Genomic DNA, 20,652 nt, shown 5'->3' with positions numbered 1-20,652 from the left:
ATTGGACTTTTCTCATTAGCGTATCTCATATGTGTATATGAAATTATATTTATCGAAATATAAACCGTATTAACCAAAGGCGAAGTATCCGGTGAAAACCACCTCTACGGTGCAAACTGCGAAAACTCCATCGAAAAAAGTTTAAAAAATTCTTTAAAAAATCACATTTGTGAGAAAAGTGATGTTTTATATATGTGTAAAATTTCAAGTCCAAACTAAATTTCCTTTGGTAGCAGCAAAAAAGACAAATTCTGCATGAATAGTGGTTTTTCAGTGTTTGACACTATTCATTGTAAATTTCTCTTTTTAATTTCTCCCAAATGCTTTCGATTTTGAACTTGAAATTTTGCAGGTTTGTAGAACATCAGAGTCCCAACATATGATATTTTTTTAGAATTTTTTTGAAACTTAACCAAAAACTGTATTAACTGAGCGGAACTAAACCCGAGCCCGCGACTTGCGTCTCGTTCACTAGCTCCGGCCAGTTGCGTCGTCGCCAAACCTCCGCCGCCCACCAGATCTGCACCTCGGTGCGGTAATCCCCCGCCTGCCACCAGATACTAACACCGAGTTGTGGTTCCCATTTCCTTCTTTCCCCTCCGATCCCTTCCCTTCCCAACATAACTTGATCTCTCCTTCCAACTCGTCGCGCCTCGTCGTCCGCGGCTGCGTCTCCGCCGACGGGACGCCAACACAAGCTCGCCTCAGACATAGCTGTTGCGCGCCTGTTCTTCGTCACTCGCCGCCATCTGCAGCCAAAGCCGCCCGCCCAGGACTGAAGCCGCCTCTGAGCCCTCGACCGGGTTTCTTCCCGCAGGTCTGCCCCCTCTGCAGGCAGGATTGGCGTGGAGTGGAGATCCGCCCCGTTTTGCTGGTAAGATCACAGCCAGATCTCTCTTCTCCGGGATCGAGATCGCCCTCGGTTTTGACCCCATCCCGTGCCCGTACCATCCCTATTACTCTCCGATCCCTTCCTCTCCCATGCTCTGCCCTATCCAATGCGGCTCTAAACTCGGTCCTATAGGACTATAGTGCACCGCTGCTGTGCCCTAGAACTGCCGTCGTGCCGTAGCTTAGCATCATCGCCGACGCCTCATACCCCCAAACCTCCGCCTATTGTTCCCTTTCTACCTATCCTGTCCCTGCTGTCTCCAGCCAGTCTGGACATCGAACTTCGAGGTTTGAGCTTTCGGTCACCTTGCCATTACTTTACCAGGACAAATTTTGAAATCCAACCTGGAGTGCGCATGCGCTTTGGTGTCTACCGGTCGCATTAATATCACTAATAGTAGTTCATTATATGCAGAGGCAAATTTGGAAGTTGCACTGAACCCCCATGATGCGTGGGAAGTCCGCCCGCAGGGACACGTCGGTTGTCGTCGTCGTGTTAGAGACAAGTGAGGTGTACATTGTGGTTAGCTTGTTGGCAGCGGGTGACACCCAGGTGATTTCTGTCGACCCCACCACAGGTGCGCTGTGTTACCAAGGGAAGCAGGGGGAGGACCTCTTTGATTCCGAGGCAGCAGCATTGAACTACATCACCAACGGATCAAGATTTTTATCCAAGAGTACGACATATGCTAAAGCTGTGCTAGGTTATGCAGTATTTGGAAGTTGTGCTTTGCTTCTTGTTGCAACACAGCTCAGCGCAACAGTCTCAGGCCTACCTGGAGGTGGGTGTATATATACAGTGGTGGAGAGTCAATGGATAAAGATTCAGCTGCAAAACCCTCAGGCACAGGGAAATGGCGAGATCAAGAATATCCGGGAATTCTCTGATCTTGACATAGATGGTAAGTACTACTTTTGTGAAACAAGAGATATTACAAGGCCGTTTCCTAGTCGGATGACTCTTCAAGAACCAGATGAGGAATTCGTGTGGAATGGATGGTTATCGAAGCCTTTCAAGGACATTGGGTTGCCACTGCACTGTGTCATTCTTTTGCAGGGTTTTGCTGAGTGCCGCAATTTTGGTGGTACGGGGCAGCAAGCTGGATTAGTTGCTCTCATTGCACGCCGTAGTCGGTTACATCCTGGAACACGTTATTTGGCTCGTGGGCTAAATGCATGTTCTGGAACAGGCAATGAAGTAGAGTGCGAGCAACTTGTTTGGGCTCCTCAGAAGAATGGACAAACAATCCCTTTTAGCTCATATATCTGGCGGCGTGGAACTATACCAATATGGTGGGGTGCGGAAATAAAAAATGCCGTGTCAGTAGAAGCAGAAATTTATGTTGCTGATGATCCTTACAATGGGACCTTACAGTACTACCAGAGGTTGGGTAGAAGATATGGTAATAAATCATCTCAAGTTGATGCAGCGAGGCAGAAGAAACCTGGAATGGTTCCCATTGTGTGTGTTAACTTGCTAAGGTATGGTGAAGGAAAACCTGAAACAGTTCTAGTTGAACATTTCAAAGAATCTCTTAAGTACCTGAAGTCTACTGGTAAGCTTGGAAATACCTGGATTCAGTTGATAAATTACGACTGGCATGCCACTGTGAAGTTAAAAGGGCAACAGCAGACAGTTGAGGGTCTTTGGAGACATCTTAAAGCACCAACAATGGCCATTGGCTTCAGTGAAGGGAATTACTATAGTGTAAAGGAGCAGCTTAAGGATTGCAGAGGACCAATTATCTCCAATGGTGATGGTGGGTTTTGTATGGAATCTATTCAAAATGGGGTGATACGTTTTAACTGTGCAGACTCTCTTGATCGCACCAATGCTGCTAGCTATTTTGGAGCACTTCAGGTTTTCGTCGAACAGTGTAGTCGGCTGAGTATCTCCCTTGATGTAGATGCAATGTTTGGGTTATCAGCAAGCAGATATTCTGAATATAATGGTCGAAATGCCCGTTCGTTACCCCCTGGATGGGAAGAACGCTTTGACTCTGTAACAGGGAAATCATTTTATATTGATCATAATACACGTACTACCTCCTGGGAGCATCCATGCCAGGAGGCTCCACAGAAGCCCTGGAAGAGATTTGATATGACATTCGAGCAGTTCAAGAGCTCAACAATGCTTAACCCAGTTAACCACCTTGCAGAAATATTTCTTCTGGCTGGTGATATCCATGCCACGTTGTACACTGGCTCAAAAGCTATGCACAGCGAGATTCTAAACATATTCAAGGAGGAGACTGGAAAGTTTGGTAAATTCTCAGCTGCTCAGAATGTCAAGATTACATTGCAAAGAAGGTTCCATAATTATATGAATGATAGTTCTCGTCAAAAACAGTTTGAAATGTTTCTTGGATTGAGGCTATATAAACATCTCCCATCCATCCCCATTTTTCCTCTGAAAGTAAGTAAACTTATTCACTATCACTATTCTCTATACTAAAGTCACTGTTAATTGATTTCAATTTTCTATAGGTTAGCCGGATAGTCAATTCTCTGCATGAACTTTCCAAATATGCTCTCTGTCCAGAAATATGAGGCGCATATGCTTCCCAAGATTTATCTCTGACTAAGAATTTGTTCAACCATGGATTACATGAAAGGCATTTGATATGGTTCAATTCGTATTAAAAAGTACTTTTCAATTGTATGGACTTTGTATCAAATAATCCACCGACAGTTGAACTACCCGTTGGTCAAAGAAAAATCTTAGAAAATGTGCACGCCTTACATTTCTGGATGGAGGGAGTTACCCGATACTTAAATTGGCAACGTATCAGGTGAAAACCTCTATTCGGTAAAAACTTCCAATCATAGCCATCAAATCTCTAATAAACATTGTTAGAGAAAATAACAGTTCATCTACAGGGAGCAAACCATTGATCTTAAAGATATTGTAGGGACATCTGACAATTTTTATTCTCGTATTTAAATGCTTTTCTAAGTGTTCTACTGGTAGGAATATATAATTCAGAACCTATGAGAGCGATAACTCTTTGAAAATAGATCATAACCAGATTTGAGGTATACTTGTATTCTTAATATTCAGGGCATAATGCTAGCTACATCATAAAAAATCCATGACTTATCTGGGTTGAATTATACATTTTAAGGAAAATATGTGCATTTTTTAATACTAATGTAGGGATAAGATGATAGTTCTACACTTTGTAGCACAATTTCTGTTTTCTGATTGCTTTCCCCCATGTTGAGCAGTATTTGCTATCTGAGTACAGTTCATATATAATAATTTGTTCTAGTTCCATATTCATAATGATATTCAGCTCATGCCATGATCTTCTTTGTGTATGTACAAGAGGCATATTGGTATCAACGAATATATGCATCATCATAAACAATCTATATGTGTATTCTTAATATGTGCTGTTACTATTTCTAATTTAGACTTGCATCTTTGTGTTGAACATGCGTGATGTTGACAATTCAGGTGTTATCGAGGCCATCTGGATGCATGTTGAAACCTGTTCCTAGTATCACCCCAATGGCTGATGGTGGTAACAGTCTTCTCAGCTTCAAAAGGAAGGATCTAATTTGGGTATAGTGCTTCTTTATATAGCTGTTGAGTAATATTTTCTGGTAGTTACCTAATTTATTCAAATTGCTTTTCCTATAGCACATTAAGGTCTCTTTTTTCTGCAGGTTTGTCAGCATGGCGCAGACTATGTTGAACTTTTTATATACCTTGGAGAACCTTGTCAAGTTTGTCAGCTTCTTCTTACTGTCTCCCACGGTGTTGAAGATTCTTCATATCCAGCTAGTGTAGATGTTAGAGTCGGTTCCAGCATAGATGCCCTTAAGCTTGTTGTGGAGGTTTGTCTTCATCTTTTATTATAATTGTTACATCATGTGTTTTTCATCAATTTCGTTTTTAATGTCAAGATCGCCCTGTTTTATATTTTCAGTAGTTCACTTGCTACTCTGGACAATTTCAGTATGTGCCCAGCTGCTTTGAATTTGATATTTATTTCGCTATGAATCCCATGTGGACGCATCAAACTATTTTTTTGTGTTTGAGAGGAATCTTTGTTTTTAGGCAGTTTTTCATTTTCTACTACTCCCTCCGATCCATATTAATTGTCGAAATATTACATGTATCTAGACGCTTTTTAGGCATTGATACATCCGTATTTGGGCAAACTTGAGACAATTAACATGGATCGGAGGAGTATCTGAATCAGGCCATGGCAATCTGATACTATAACTGGCTGGTTATTTGCACCATGCGAGCTCTCTGCAATTTATGTCTCTTGATTGAATGATCACATGTGTTCCCTGTTCCCTTTTATCTTTTAGGGTGCTTGCATTCCACAGTGCTCGAATGGGACAAATTTGTTGTTTCCTCTCACTGGAAGAATTGATCCAGAGGACTTAGCTGTTACAGGTAAAAGTGCTCGACCAGACGTTCAAGAGAGCACTTACCTTCCTTTGTTATACGACTTTGAAGAGCTGGAAGGAGAATTGAACTTTTTAAATCGGGTCGTTGCATTATCCTTTCATCCATCTGCCTTGGCGAGAACAGCCATCACGCTTGGTGAGGTAAATAGTTGACGCAATCTTCTAGATGTGAATGTTTCAAGCAGCAGCTTTTAACAATAGAACTATTTCTCTTGTATATTTTCTTTTACTAATTGAGTAATAATCTTCTGAAACAGATTGAAGTACTTGGGGTTTCCCTTCCGTGGGTGGATATGTTAACCAATAGCAAGCGTGTTACTGAAACTTTGGAGCTCCTACATGAAAAATCATATAGTATTCCCCGTGATCCAGGTTTGAAGGATGTTGCACATTTTTCCTCTTCTGAGTATGGTGTTCATGGTAATGAGAGGACGTATACTCAAAGTTCGCCATCAGTTCAAACAGCTGGTTCAGGAAATTTTGTGGATTTTCTCACTGGTGATATTGGCATGTCAAATCAATCAAAAATGACTGGAAATACATCTTATGGTAACGAGGAACAAACAAACTTCTTTGATGAAGAATTTGATATTAACCCTTTTGCCACTGCATCAGAAGAGCCTGTTGCTATAGTGAATAAACAGGTTGAAGATTGTGGCCACACAAAGTTTTACCTCGAATTTTTCGAATCACTTTCTGGAAATAAGAAGGTACTTGTTGTTACAAAATCCATTTTCTTTCTCTTCCTGTCTACATTGATATATTTTCCTTAAACCTATGTGGATCTTATTTTTAATTTACGATTTTCTGGGCTTTGTACTCTCATCTAATGATGTTTTGAGAAGATTATAATTTGTAGAAAACAACTTAACTGAAACTGAAAAGAATACCCTACAAGCAAATGATTATTTCCTGGATCTTTAATTCTATTCAGTTGGTTAATACTGATATAGCTTTCAATCCTGACGTTAATCTCATTGTTTTGACGTTAATATATATCACATAGTAGGGATTTGGCACTTGTTAATTGTCATGCTTTCTACACTGATCCTGTTGTCAATAACAATTGTCTATTTGGAAACAAGCAAGTAAAAATGATTATTTTAAAGGAATGTGCTTATAAGATTAAATCAGGATCTTGTAGATGTAAATCTTATTCATCTTTTCAGGGAAAGAGCCTTAACTTTGAACAGATGATGAAGCTTGAAATAAAACGTTTTTACCTTGATCTTTCTGCTGCCGAAAGGGACCGGGCGTTGTTATCAATTGGTGTAATTCCTGCCACAGTGGATCCAAATCGTTCAGTTGATTATTCTTACCTGTTGAAGTTATCCAACTTAGCTGATAAACTAGCATTGCTGGGCCATGCTGTCTTTGAGGACCGTGCTAATGCTTCAATAGGGCTTGAAAAGGTTAATAACCATGCTATAGACTTTTGGAATATCAGTGAAAATGGCGAATTATGCTCTGGTGGAGCATGTGAAGTCCGTTATTTATCTTCATTACAAGCTTCAGCTACTAGTGAAAATGTATCACTGTTTGTGGAGTGTTCCCAGTGTGAAAGGACAGCTTGCAAGTCTTGCTGTGCTGGGAAAGGGGCTTTTCTTTTGCTTGGCAACACTTACAGAGATCTGAAGATATATGGAGGGAGTCAAGGTGGTGGCTATTCAGCCCTTGCAGATAGTTCTGTGTGCAAATCGTGCTGCAGTGAGGTGATCAAACATGCACTGTATGTAGATTATGTCAGGGTTCTTCATAGCTTGCGGAGAAAAGGTCGTGCAGAGAAAGCAGCACTGAAAGCGGTGAATCAGGTCTGCCGACTTGAGCCCAGTAAAATATCTGATTCAGTGCATAGTGTTCAATCTGGTCAGAGACAATTGAAGCAGCTCCTTGATGGTGAAGAATCTCTTGCAGAATTTCCATATGCAGGCTTTTTACATACGGTATTCCTCAATATTGTACTAATTTATGATTAACTGCTGCCTCTTTATGATCTGCTTTCTCGTCGTTTCTATATAACTGTGCTGCATTTACAATGCTGTTTGAACGGACCATGGAAACACATTACACTAGCTTTGAGCCTAACATCATCTTTTAAAAGAAGTATTTTCTTTTTGTCTGAAGTTGTACCCAATTGTCCCTGCTCCATATTGCTTTGCCACTGAGTATTGCTTTGATCCTGCTCTGTTGTTTTCCTTTTCTAGGTAGAAACTGCTGATGACTCTGAACCACTGTTATCATTACTTGCACCCCTTGGTAGTGGAGTGTACAAGTCTTACTGGAAAGCTCCACTGGAGAACACATCCTTGGAGTTCCCGATTGTTCTTGGTGGTTTATCAGATGTTTCAGGAGTTGCAATAATTGTCAGTTCTTGTGGTTACTCAAGATCTGACTGCCCAATTGTAAGATGGCCTACTTTGGAATCTTGTTTCTTCATTTATGTATAGAAGTAGTATGTTCGCGAGAAGTTACTTCACTATATATGGAAACTCCCAACTATATCTTAATATTCTCTCTGTTTCATTATATCTGTCCTCAGCCCACCAAGCACACAGACGAAGAAAGCACTAAATCTGAGATAGTTAATGAGAAATGACCATGCATACCCCATTAGCTGACAGACTACAACTACCTAGGCTCTTCCAAAGCATTTTAGTAAAGGCTAGAGATTGGAAATATAGCAATAACTACAATCTTGATTTATCCAGTGCCTCAGTGGATAGATAGTGTGGAACAGATTCTATTGAGGCTTTCATATGCTAATAATCGTACTCTTGCAGGTGGAGATATGGTCTAGTAATAAAATACAACGAGAAGATCGCACATTCATTGGAAAGTGGGATGTGCAAGATATAATAGTGTCATCTCCAGAGCTTTGTGGACCAGAAAAATCGAGTAGCTTGAATGAAGCACCGAGACACATAAAATTACACTTCCCGAATCCTTTCCGTTGTCGCATAATTTCAATAAAAATGACACTTCCCTGTATCGGTTCTCGCTCAACCAAGTTCAATGATGAATTTGATCTTCTATCATTGGATGAAAGCTCATTTCCTGATTCCAAGCCAAGTAATCCACATAGTTCATTTATCCATGCAAAAAGGATTGTTGTTTTTGGCAGTTCTTTGCGAAAGGAGATGGATCCTGACGCATCTGCGGGGATAATGAGAACGAAAAGTTATTTAGATGGATCGCCACCGCTGGGGAGATTTAGGGTAAACCTCGTCTTTTCTTTTTCCAAGCACTTTTGAGTTCTATATTTGAGCTATGGCTGAAAATTTCCCTCGTATTTCCAGATTCCAGTTGAAGCTGAGAGGTTGACAGATAATGATCTTGTTCTTGAGCAATATCTCTTACCTAACTCGCCTGGAATAGCTGGATTTCGCCTTGACTCCTTCAGTGTTATAAGACCTCGAGTAACTCATTCACCGCTCTCATCAGAGTTAGACATGAGTGAATTTTCATTGACACGTATGGAAGATAGACATGTAAATCCTGCAGTTCTTCATATACAAGTCACAATTGTTAAGGTAATTAGGCACTGCCAATGTTGTGAAATTCACTTGTTTTAGTGACTAAAATTGTTAATTTTCTTGTTCTTGCAATCTCTATATGTTTGATTTTAACAGTTTGAACTTTGATGCTTGTGTGGAACTTGCACCACTTTCTATTCTGTCTTTATATCATTCTCATGGTTCAAACTTGTCAGGTCATATGCCCCAGGGTTTTGAAACCTTTTTCAGATAGAAGATAGAAGTTAGGTTAAAGAATTCCAAATTTAAAGTTTGTAAGAATTGAGTTTGAAATCTAAATATCTAAAACTTACACTTAGTTCTAGGGCATGAACCAGCCAGGGCAACCAAGTAACCAACTACAGGGACCAGGCTGGTTCCGCTTCTCAGCCAAAACACCTTGTTCTTCATAAACCATTATATGTTTACGACTCGTGGAGCATAATATCATAATTGTTAGTTCATCTATGTGATGCTGCTATTTTCAAGTTTGTTCCTAAAAGTAATCGGTTCCTGCTACATGAGATTGTTAATCGAGGGTTTGAGAAGCCTACATCTGAACATTCTAGGTAGCTCTATATATTTTTCATTTTTTTGTTTTGTGCACATTAACCTTTTCATTTGCTTATTTTTTTCTACAGGAGTCTGGTAAGCTGGTTGTAGAGGAATACCGTCTACCAGAAGTTAAAGCAAATACACAACTATATTTTGATTTTCTGGATTTACAGCAAGATGCACGTTGTGTTATCTTTAGATTACTTGGGGATGTCACAAGCTTTGTTGATGATATTGCTGAGATTGATGGCTTAAATTTGCGAAATCTTCCTTTGGCTTCTGGATTGTCTTTGTCAAATAAGATCAAGTTGTACTACTATGCTGACACCTATGAGATGGGAAAGATCGGGAGTCTCGCAGCAGTATGATGTATACGAGCTGTGAGTATATGATGACCTGGCATTTTAATTGTTGTTTATATGTTTACAAAATGTTAATTTTACTCCCCTCAAGTATTTCAGCTGTTTAGCTAACTCTAAAATAGTTTTGGTTCACTTTACTCCTACAAGTTGCACTTTATTTCCCCAAGTTTCAATACCGTTTACTTAACCACGTATCCTGGAATTACTCCCCTTTGAGCTGACGTAAACAGTGCTTTAGTGTTTCTTAGCGACGTCGTGCTGGAAACTAAAAAAAAATATATGCTAGCATGGACTGCCTCTTCTTCGTCCATCCTTCTTTCCTCTCTTCATGCTCATCTCCCTATGTTCTCTTTGGAGTCAAGGAAGAACCCGGTGGCACAATGAAATTGGTTGGGTTGGTTTCTGTCTCCAAGCAGCTGAGGGGTGAGCTCAGGAGCATAACCTATCTTTTATTTTGCGAAGAGGATCACCGATCTATTAATAATCATCAACAACAGTACAAAGAGCCCTAAAAGTAATAAAAATTACAAATAGGTTCTTGGTCCTTGGACCACCTAGCGACGGCAACAGGTACTAGAATGAGCCGAAGGCGGGCTATCGTCCTCGCCCCTCCATCGAGCCGGGCAGCGCTTGTCAAAAGAGAGAGCTTGTGGTAGTAGACGGTGGGGTAGTCGTTGTCCTAAGTCTCCAAAGAACCAGTGCACCAAAGCCGCAACCATCGCCAAAGATGAGAACCATAGATCGGAAGAGCCAGATCTGAAACCACACAAACAAACATGAATGCCGACCGAAACCCAAGGGATTAGCCGGAAATCCGAAAAGCCGACCAGATCCCAAGGGACTCGCTGAACACACACCTCCACGCGCCCTCCGCCGGTGCTAGGCGCACCGCAGGAGCGAGGACAGGGCAGGAAGGACCTTATTTGGCTGCAAGATGTCGCCACCGCCTCACCTTCTTGAAGAAGACACTTAAAATCCTAAAACAAAAAAGAGAGGTCCTTCTGCTGGCGAGCGGCTGGGATCTGCCACACCTCCATGGCCAAGGAAGCCATCGGAGGCCGGAGGCAGCACCGGCGGAGGGAAAAAGCTGGGATCAGCCGCCGCCGCTGCGGAGCCTGAGAAACAATCGCGTGGGAGACCTAACCGAACCCTTGACTTGCGGTGAGCATAATCTATCTTGACACTGATGGTGCTTCCAGTATAATGGGCGCACATCATGGTGTTGAGAGTGGTGCACCAGTAGCCGCAGGTGGTGAGGACAGACAACAGTGGCATCGGTGTCTTGAGAGCAATGGCGGTAAAGTAGTGGAATTGCAGAATTGATCACACCAGGATGGCAATCATGGAAGGAAGATGGGGTATCAGGCACGCTTACGTTACACAGAATTCAGATGTTGCCACCGATTTTGGCAATAGGGCACCTTACACATCCTATGATACAAGTTGGGTAAGCTTCCTGATATGATATATTTGCAAGCTTTAGTTCTTTACATCTTTTAGTCATAATAAGGTAAAACAGGGTGGGCCCTTCTCAATTATTCCCACTGTTACATTTTTGCTTTGTCCCTGATGAAGCTTGAGTCGATGAGAAGCGGCATTATAGAATACGTTATAGACACGGCATTATAAGAGCTTACAATCTGCGTAACTCCTAATAACTTCTGTTTTAGTTCAATGGGTCAGTAAAATTTTGTTAAATATGACCAATTGACCATTTCACTTCACAGTAAATCTCAACATTCCTCGTTTGTTCTCTATGGATGAAAATACCGTGCAAATCTCAATATTCCTCTTCATTTGCATGGGTCGATATTGGGTATTGCAGTTCATGTTTTACACTTCATCTCCTCAACCAAACACTTCAGTAAAAAAATAAAGTGGTGCTTGAGAACTGCAATCTTTAGAGTGGAATTGCCCCATTTTATCCTTTTTGTTTGCAGAATGTACCACCCAAACAATACTACCACATGTGCATGATAATGCTCTATTACTTCTTTCTTACTTTGCTTTACTCATGTGTAGGTTGTACGTGCCCATGGAATCATTCGCAGTTGGTACATTGGTGTTGTAAAAGTAATGTTTTTCTTTGTTGATGTGGTAGGCGGTAGCACCACCAATATACTGCAATCGATACCACAATAGCTTTCAGAAAGTTCTTTAGTTTCTCCCGTGATTGATCCAAGTTGAAGGCCATGGGGGATATTAACTGAAATTCTTCTTCTTTTGGCTGTAGAATGTCTGTAAATTGAAGATTCACTTTTGGTCGTTTAGAATGTTTGAAAATTTATCATGGTTGCACCTTTGAGAGTGCCAGTTACAGTTCGTCGATGCCTGTATGAAATCTGTATAGATAAGGGCTGGATTTTGTACGGACATTTTCTTCAGTGAAATATATTTCGAGTACCGAACTTTACCAATTTTGTACTGTGCTGCGATTTTGCTTTGATCTGGTTGGCCCCAGAGTTCTTCGGAAGTTGGGATAGTTACATCAAGGAAGGGGAATGGCATAAGGAACTCAGGCCGATCATACTTCCTAAAGTCGGATGTGAATCGGTGGAGACTTCTAACTCATCATCCACACCGTTTGCCTCCCTGGTATAGTACTTGTCACGGAGCGATTTCTAATTAACCTTTTATTATTCTAAGTTAACTATACCTAAATTCATCGAATGGACGAACATACAAGACAACAAGCTAAAGTAATAATGCTCCCATGGTCCTTTATAAAAGTTTGATCAAATTTTTATAGTAATATCCACTCTTCATACTAAGTGTCACAAATAATCATGTATCTAAACGCGATTTACTGTGTAGGTATATGCGTATTTAGACAAAGTTACACACTTAAAATGTGACGTAGGAAGTACAAAATATATTACGATAGATTAAAAAACTAATTTAAAGTTGTAAATGTTGGTACTTCCTCCGTCTCATATTAAATGACTCTTGCCCTAATATGGATGTATCTATGCCTAAAAGTGTCTATATACATGTAATAGAAAGTCACTTAATATGAAATGGAGGGAGTATTTTTTAAAACTTGGTCAAACTTTAAGAAAGTTAACTTGGCATAAAGCTTGAACATCTTATAAAAAGGAATGGAGGGAGGCGACGTCAGCGGTAACCTCGGCGTTGCATAGGATGGAGGTCAACGCGAGTAGAAGTGGTGAGAGGTGGAGAGTGGCAGCGGCGGCTAGGCTTTCGTCATGGCTCAACGGACAGGGTATCTCGAGAAAAGAATGTACCGGGTTTGGGCGTAAGGATTTGGGATGCAATGAAAAAGTAGGTGTGATTTTTTTAGTCACCGAGTCGTTTCATTAGAGCATGCACAATTCAAAGTGTTTAAGGAGGTGTTTATAATATTAAACCGGTTTATTTTAAACACCCGTGATTATTTTACATCAAATGTGCCTAATTAAGCACATGTCTTATAGAAACGAGCACTAGTGATTAAACCAAAATGGATTTATCTTTTCTAGAGATAACTGTCTTTTTTGTCTGTTGACGGTCGAGTTTGTGCCAACTTCCTCCTTCAACTTATTTACGGTGTGCACTTTCCCTCGACTCGCAATACTCGGCTAATCTGTCCTCGTGCACCTTGGAACCACATGTGCTTCTCTGTTCTGGGCAGCAATCCTCATCGCAACCAACGACCCTGGCTGTGAAGAGGCTCCCACCCTTGTCTATGACACGGGGATAGAGCACTGGCCGTCGGCCCTCTCTCTCCCATGCACACTCCTAGGCGGTGGCTTCCAGATCTTTGTGGCTCCTTCTGATACGCTATATGCATGCATTGACGCCTTACCTCAAGCACAAGATCATCCGTGGTCCTCGTCTCCGGAGCCAACAACCGTGGACTGGTCCTGGAAAAGTGTGCCTGCGTCGCCGCCTTTCAAGCCGCACGAACGGATCTGCTCCTACACCATGGCCCCAGACGGATGCATTTTCTTTTCTGCGCACGGCAGCTCTCCTAGAGTGATGATCCGCCCCATATGCATCATACCTTCTCTTTTGATACCAGTCGCTGCGAGTGGTGGTTCCATGGGGAATGGGTGTTTCCTTTCTATGGAGAAGGTTACTATGACGCTACGCTTGGCACATGGGTCGGGCTTCACGTTCACACTAAGGCCTACGTGTGTGCCTGACCAAGGAGAAGCTGTTCCACAATGATCCAGAGAGGCGACAAGCGGCCCCAACCACCGAGGCAAAATATTGGGCCGTTCACCAATGCCACGTCAACTGTGAAGTCAGCTGAAGACTTAAAAACCGCACTCAAAATAAGAACTACTATGATGCAACGAGGATGATTTATTTCACTATTAGGATCTAATTTGGGTATCATAATATGCATGAGCAAGTGAGAGAGAGAGAGTAAGGTTTTTTTTAAGTCTGGTCTGAGTAGGAAGATGATGCGGCATTGTTCAATATCAATATTTTACCATAATGGTAATTTTGGGTTGAAACCACTTTAGTTGGGTTGAGAGGGCGGACGAAAACTATACAGGTACTGACAATTGAGGACTAATTTTGCTGTTTAACTTAGAGTTGAGGGACCAAAACTAGAATTTGGTGATAGTAGCGATGAAATTATATAATACTCCTTTTTTACTCTCTCCTTTGAAAATATATTTGCATTATGTATAACAATTTAGTATTTAAGCAAGAAAACTCAAATATAAACCATAGAACAAATAAACTACAGATAAATTTCAAATATAACAGTACAACATGAAAGACAAAGTACAGAGGAGGCACATATATTATGCACTCCTTAAATTATTTGATGAAGAAAACTTGTGGGTTCAATCCTACCCGCACATGTATTTGCTCTCGAGCTTTCACTAACGTCAAGAAACAAATACTTACGTGGGAGTGATATATAGGTCTGAATATTTGGATCTAGACGCAGTGGTTGTTGCAGTAGCCGGTGCAGCAGGCGGCGCACTGCTGGGAGTAGCCATCCTTGCAGGCCTTGCACGCCTGCCAGTTGGTGCAGCTGCTGTTGCACCCACTCTCCACGCCAGTGTTGCAGGCGTTGCTGCAGTAGCTCTCGCAGTTGCAAGACGTCCCACGGCAGCTGCTGCTGCAGCCACGCGTGCAGTCCGCTTTGCACTGCGGGAGGCCCTTCGCCTTGCAGCTCTGCGCGCACTGTGGCTCTGGGCTGCAGTCGCTACTGCATGGCCCCGTCGTCGCCGCGAAGTTGACACTGCTGCATGACGCGCTGCATGATGAGCTGCAGTCCTTGCACGCTACAATTGCTGCAGCACGCTGTCCTGAGGAAGACGCGGCGACTAGCACGGCGAAGACGGCAAGGAGAAATGCACTTGGTGAAGCCATGGCGAGCACGGAAGAAAGATATATGGAGCAGAGAAGGAGAGAAGAGTACGGTGGTGCATATATGATAGAGCAAACCTTGCTATTTATACATAGATCGTGCCTCATGCATCATAGCAACGTTAATTGTGGTACTCCTTCATATATGTGCAACTTGCACACCATGCGTGCATGTTACAAAAGTTGACTTCATTGAAGAGTAAAACTCGGATGATCTATTGATCTTCTTGACCGCGCGCCCCGTTTTTCACATACATGCAAGTTCCAGGTACGAGTTTGGGATCAACCACAAAAGAGAGTACAACTTGGTAACATGCAAAGTGTCGTTAATGTCAACAAAGATGAAATAGATTACACATAACATAGCAATCAAGTTGTTCTGCCAAGCCGTTGTCAATGCACAAATATATGAACGTATTACATCTTAGTTATTCTCCTCCCTGTTGGCCTATAGAACAAAATTATGTCAATGCATTGAGCTCAGCAAAGTTTTGACGAATCCATCTCGGTCAAGGGAGCTAGCTAGTCAAGGCCAGAAGATTATGATATCGCAACTAAAATAACATGGAAGAGGATATCCTTGATGTAACTGTGAGCAATCTACTTCTGATTTCCATGCAGCTTGGCTCCTAGCTAGATTAGTCAAATCAAACATGGTTTACTTCCATGCACACATTTATGGTAAGAGATGTTTAATTATTATGGTATACGGAGTACCAGCTAGCTAGTCTCCATGCACACAGTTTCTCGGCAAAAAAAATAAAATGAACTGGCATGTTGCAAGTTGACTTCAAGATTTTCATCTTGACCTGGCTCTATTCGATCACCTTACTTTCAACATAATGAAATTAATATAGCATTAACTTAGACATTTAGGCCCTGTTTGGAATAGAGGAATTCAAAACACGGGAATAGAAAAAAACACAGGGATACGAAAGGAATGCATGTACTCTCTCCATCCAACAAACGATGTCTCAAGTTTGTAAAAATTTGGATGTATATAGACATGACTTAGCGTATAGATGCATTCAAATTTAGTCAAAGTTGAGACATCCTTTGTTGGACAGATTTAGCACAAAACATAGGAATCAAAAACACAGGAAAGTTTTGCAAAAACCTGTTTGGAACACAGGAAACTGAAAACACAGTAATATATCTACATAAGCATAAAATAAGGTATAAGTAATCATTTCATTTTCCCTTATTAGATAATGATTGCATTTGAATAGAAAACTTGTTAAGATTATTGGCATATTTCCTAATCAAGTTGATAGAATCACAATGATATTTTATCAAGTGGCACATCTTCAACTAGTCTCTTCCCCTCCCTCTCTTCCCGTCTCCTCTCAGTACGGGCTGGTTCTGTAGTCACAAGCCCACAACGCACCTGCAGCATCGGTCTTACACGCGCGAGTGAAAAAAAGAGATGCCAGTGGATGTTTATATTCCTGTGCAATTCCCGTGAAAGCAAAGGAAATGGATTCCTATCATGTAAAGTTCCCATACCTATTACTACAATCCAAACGGCCCAAATGTTTCAATTCCATAGGAATCACACATCCTACGTTTTACCTGTGAAAATACTGCAATCCAAACGGGGCCTTAAGTTACTTGGATGAACTGGATTAAAAAAATTGGGGTATTGCTATTTTCACTTGCAATGTGGAGGTTCTACAACCCTTAGCGAGGAGAGTCTTAACGGAGGAAAACAACATGCATTCAGAATTGTATTAAAAAGATCTTCAGGAAAAAGTCCAATTTAACTTGCTAGCGAACTTTAGGACCAGATAGGTTTGATCTCTTTCTTGTTCGAAGCGGATTATATATATTCATAACATACCAGGAAATCCTTTTCAAATCAGGAAAATTAAAAAATAGAACATTAGAAGAATTAAAACCTATTCTAGACAAGTTAAGAAAAAATTACACAGAGAGTTATGGAAATCAATAAAATGGAATACTTTTACAAACAGAAGTATGATGGAAAACCAGAGACCTGGAGAAAACTCGCACATTTAATGAACATTTGTGAAAAATCTTCATGTACCTTTCCTGACTTTCCATGAACATTATATCTAGCTCCTTTACTTTTTATGGATCCACGGGAGTGGAAGCCCTACTTAATGACCTTGAAATATATCTTATAATTTCGCAAGATAACCTAGCAGCACTAGCTGTAGATTTTATTAATCTAGGTTTGGACAAATTTATAATCCATTAAATTTTGGAAAGACTCAGAAATATAAATTCTACCACTCATGTGATGCATCGATGAATATTCAACACTTGAATACCCATATTCCCTTGATATTTAGGAAGATTATTCATATTTAATTGCAATTATTAAGAAACAGATTGTGGAACATTGATGGATTAATTTAGATGAAAATAAATTAGGACTAAATATTAGATCATGGCATACTGAGATCAGTACGACATCGGTGGATAACATGATCTCCAAATTAATTTGTAGGGATTTGATACATCGGTGGATAACATGATCTCCAAATAAAACCATTAAATTGACTAAAATTTCCAAATAAATATGAAAACAAAATAGAAGACAAGATTTTTATAACCTCCACATTCTCTCCGAATTAGCGAAAACGGGGTGTGAGACACATCTTATTTCTCGGCAACATAGAAAAGTAAATTGGATCGGAGGCACACATACATATGTGCCCCATCAATTATTCGACGAAGAAAAGCAAACTACTCATTGCATTAATTTGCGCATACCCGAGTCGATCGACAGTCTCACCGACATGCCGGTCACTGAGAGACCACATGTCACGGAGTCATGGATTGATCGATCGAGTATAGCAATTAATGAATTAGACCTTGACGCAGTGGCTGTTGCAGGAACCGGTGCATCCGGCGTTGCACTGCTGGACTATGCGGTCACGGCACTGCTGAGAGGCGGGGCAGCAGCTGCGGCTGCATGATCCAGATTGGTAGTCGTGGTTCCTGCAGGAGTCGCTGCAGTAGGCGTTGCAGTAGCGCGGTCGCAAGCCGAGCCGCAGCCCGGGTAGCAGGCGCCTCTGCATCCCCTCTTGCACTGCGCGAGCGCGTCCGACATGCGTTTCTGCTTCTGCGCGCAGTCCGGCGCAGGCCTGCAGATGTCGCTGCATGATGATACCGAGTCCGTGTTGAGGTTGCTGCATTGCAAGCCGCAGTACGCGGCGCAGTCCTTGCACGCCGTCGGCATCGTCGTCGCCTCCGCCGGCGTCACCGAGAAGGATGTTAAGAGGAACAGGACGGCGAGAAAGGTGGCCGCCATCGCCTTCAGGATGGCTGCGCTTGAAGCCAACGGTTAGTTGGCTACGAAGAAGAACCTCTTTCCTGCCCTCTCACGCCGTCAGCCTTTGTAGCCGTCCGATCATACAGTCAGGCGGCTTCGTCCTGCTGCTCCCGTAGAAAAATCGGAGCCCTCACGTTAATTGGGCCGCGTGGGCTGCCTGGACCAAGCCGTGGCCCATGGGGAAAACAACGTGCTTTTGTGGGCAGTCGGGAATCTCGGTCGACGCTTCTACTCCGTGCTTCCCGACCTGCCGTTCGCCACCGTAGCCCCATCTCCGCCGCCATGCGCTGTTTCCGCCGGAGCCCATCTCCGCCGCCCTTATAGCAACATTTTACTCACAGAAATCTATTACTCAACAATTAGGATTACAAGTCATGGATTCATAGAATTCCAGAGCTTACATATGAAGAAGAGAAGGAACGTGAGGAGAAAGAAGATGAAAGCATGAGGGAGGAGAAAGAAGACAGAAGCAGGAGGCCAAAACCGTCCAGTTCCTAGCCAACTCTTCCTGTAGCCCATATCTCGTTATTTATAGCAGCTTGGTATGTAGAGCGGGCTGGCCCAGTCCATGTCCATTTGCCGAGCCGATGTGTAGGTAGTATGCTATTGCTAACACACTCTCCGACGTAGCACCATCTCCTCCGCTGCCATGCGCAACCGTCGCAGCCTCATCTCCGCCACCCTGACCCACAACCCCGTCACCTCTGCGGCCCTTGCCGCCATCACATCCCCTACCTCCGCAGCCTCGCCCGCATCCCCATGTCGTCTGCTAGCCTGTGCCGCCATCTAACCACCCCAAACTCCGTGGCTGCCTAACCACCCCAAGCTCCGCAGGCGCCCTGCGCGGCCTCATCTCCTGCACCGCCCCGCGCTGCAACCCCAAGCTCTACCGCAGCTGCCCTCACCGTTCAACCGCCGCCGGACTGAGATCCACACAAACACAACGTAGGTGATGAATGCAGTTTTTTTAATTCTGCTTTGCAATGTTTCAGAAAAAATCATGTAAATACAGTGTGTGCTCGTCTGGCTGCAATGTGAATTTTTGTTGTGATGTAAGAAATGGATGCAGTGTGTGTAGAAGAATACTTGTGGTGTACATAGTGAAATTTCAAAAACATTCTGCAAGAGGTGATTTAACATGTTGCCTATCTTCTGGAGTCCTGTGAATCTTTATATCTCTAGCAGCATCATATTGTATCTTGATATATTTGCAGGTGATCCAGATGCTCTTTGTATATCTCTACTGCATACCCGTCCACAAAATGCTAATTTATAATAGGTCAAGAGCATGGTATGATGGTAAGCACTGCCACAGTTATGAAATTAGCATAGACCATGGTGGTTCCTTTCATGCTAGATGTGTCACAGAAAGGCATATCAAACTGGGACTGGATTTGTATGCAGTATTAAAAAATCAGTTGCACCCCAGCTACTTCTAGGTAGGCAATTACAGTTATACATAAAAGAATAATTATTAACTAAACCATGATTGTTAATTTATCATCCCAGGTACAAAGTGCGTGTTATTGCTGCCCATACAACAGGAGAGGTTGAGTTTGTATTCTTTGCTACAACTGCGGAGCAAATTATTGGAAAGAGGCTTCGAGTTCTAATGCACAATGCATCACTGGCTAGACAGTTAAGACTAAGAACCTATGTGAACTGTTGTCGTTGTGATTTGTGACATAGAACGAACCTTGTTATTTATACAGCCACACCCAACGTACGCATATGTACATGGAACATACAAATTGAACAACTACCCTAGCTATCAATAGATTATATTAACGGGTTTGCTACTGATCATAATTCGCCTGCATTTTAGTTAGAGACGATAAGTCGACGTGCTTGGCCGTCAGATGTTAATCCAAGGACAACACACGTGCCGGGAAAGAGATGGAGTAGAGATTATGCGCTTAATCCAAAGTCTGTGATGCGTGAACTGAGATTTAAATCATCTTTTGCTTAAAAATCAGGCAACTATAGCCTCGCCCTTTAATTGATCAATCGATATATCCTATGTCCATGCACATGCATGAAGTCATGACGTACGTACGAACTTGCAAGTCGTTACGAGGTCGTCGAGAGTCGAGACGTACGTACAAACTTACTTCTTGTACGTGCAACTTGCACCCATGCATGCATGTTACGTTCGAAAGTTCATCGCTTCAAGAGATCCGGAGTAATTCATATGCATCTTACAAATGTTGACTTGTTCTTGAAAAAAAAAGACTTGATTTGAGGATCGAGGAGTGTTGACTTGAAGAAG

General features: G+C 42.1%; 2 protein-coding genes across 3 annotated transcripts; one reads left to right on the top strand and one right to left on the bottom strand.

Annotated features, from left to right (window-relative positions):
- Positions 1 to 459: 459 nt before the first annotated feature.
- LOC100845478 (probable phosphoinositide phosphatase SAC9) lies at positions 460 to 12,165 on the top strand. Of its 2 annotated transcripts, none has more exons than XM_010233172.2 (12): positions 460 to 874; positions 1,307 to 3,307; positions 4,352 to 4,459; positions 4,564 to 4,734; positions 5,218 to 5,460; positions 5,577 to 6,029; positions 6,489 to 7,262; positions 7,524 to 7,721; positions 8,100 to 8,534; positions 8,616 to 8,849; positions 9,473 to 9,766; positions 11,771 to 12,165. In XM_010233172.2, exons 2-11 carry the CDS (start codon positions 1,337 to 1,339, stop codon positions 9,752 to 9,754), a joined length of 4,869 nt encoding a protein of 1,622 aa, XP_010231474.1. In that variant the 5' UTR covers positions 460 to 874; positions 1,307 to 1,336; the 3' UTR covers positions 9,755 to 9,766; positions 11,771 to 12,165. The 2 variants fall into 2 exon arrangements, with proteins under 2 accessions (XP_010231474.1, XP_003566312.1); XM_003566264.4 differs by having other exon boundaries at positions 463 to 1,179.
- A 2,482-nt stretch (positions 12,166 to 14,647) lies between these two features.
- Positions 14,648 to 15,085, bottom strand: LOC104583178 (keratin-associated protein 5-1). Its single transcript, XM_010234950.1, has one exon. It carries the CDS (start codon positions 15,083 to 15,085, stop codon positions 14,648 to 14,650), a length of 438 nt encoding a protein of 145 aa, XP_010233252.1.
- Positions 15,086 to 20,652: the final 5,567 nt, after the last annotated feature.

Source organism: Brachypodium distachyon, chromosome 2 (genome assembly GCF_000005505.3).
Source record: "Brachypodium distachyon strain Bd21 chromosome 2, Brachypodium_distachyon_v3.0, whole genome shotgun sequence".
Classification (NCBI taxonomy): domain Eukaryota; kingdom Viridiplantae; phylum Streptophyta; class Magnoliopsida; order Poales; family Poaceae; genus Brachypodium; species Brachypodium distachyon.
This window is presented reverse-complemented; position numbering and strand designations above follow the sequence as displayed.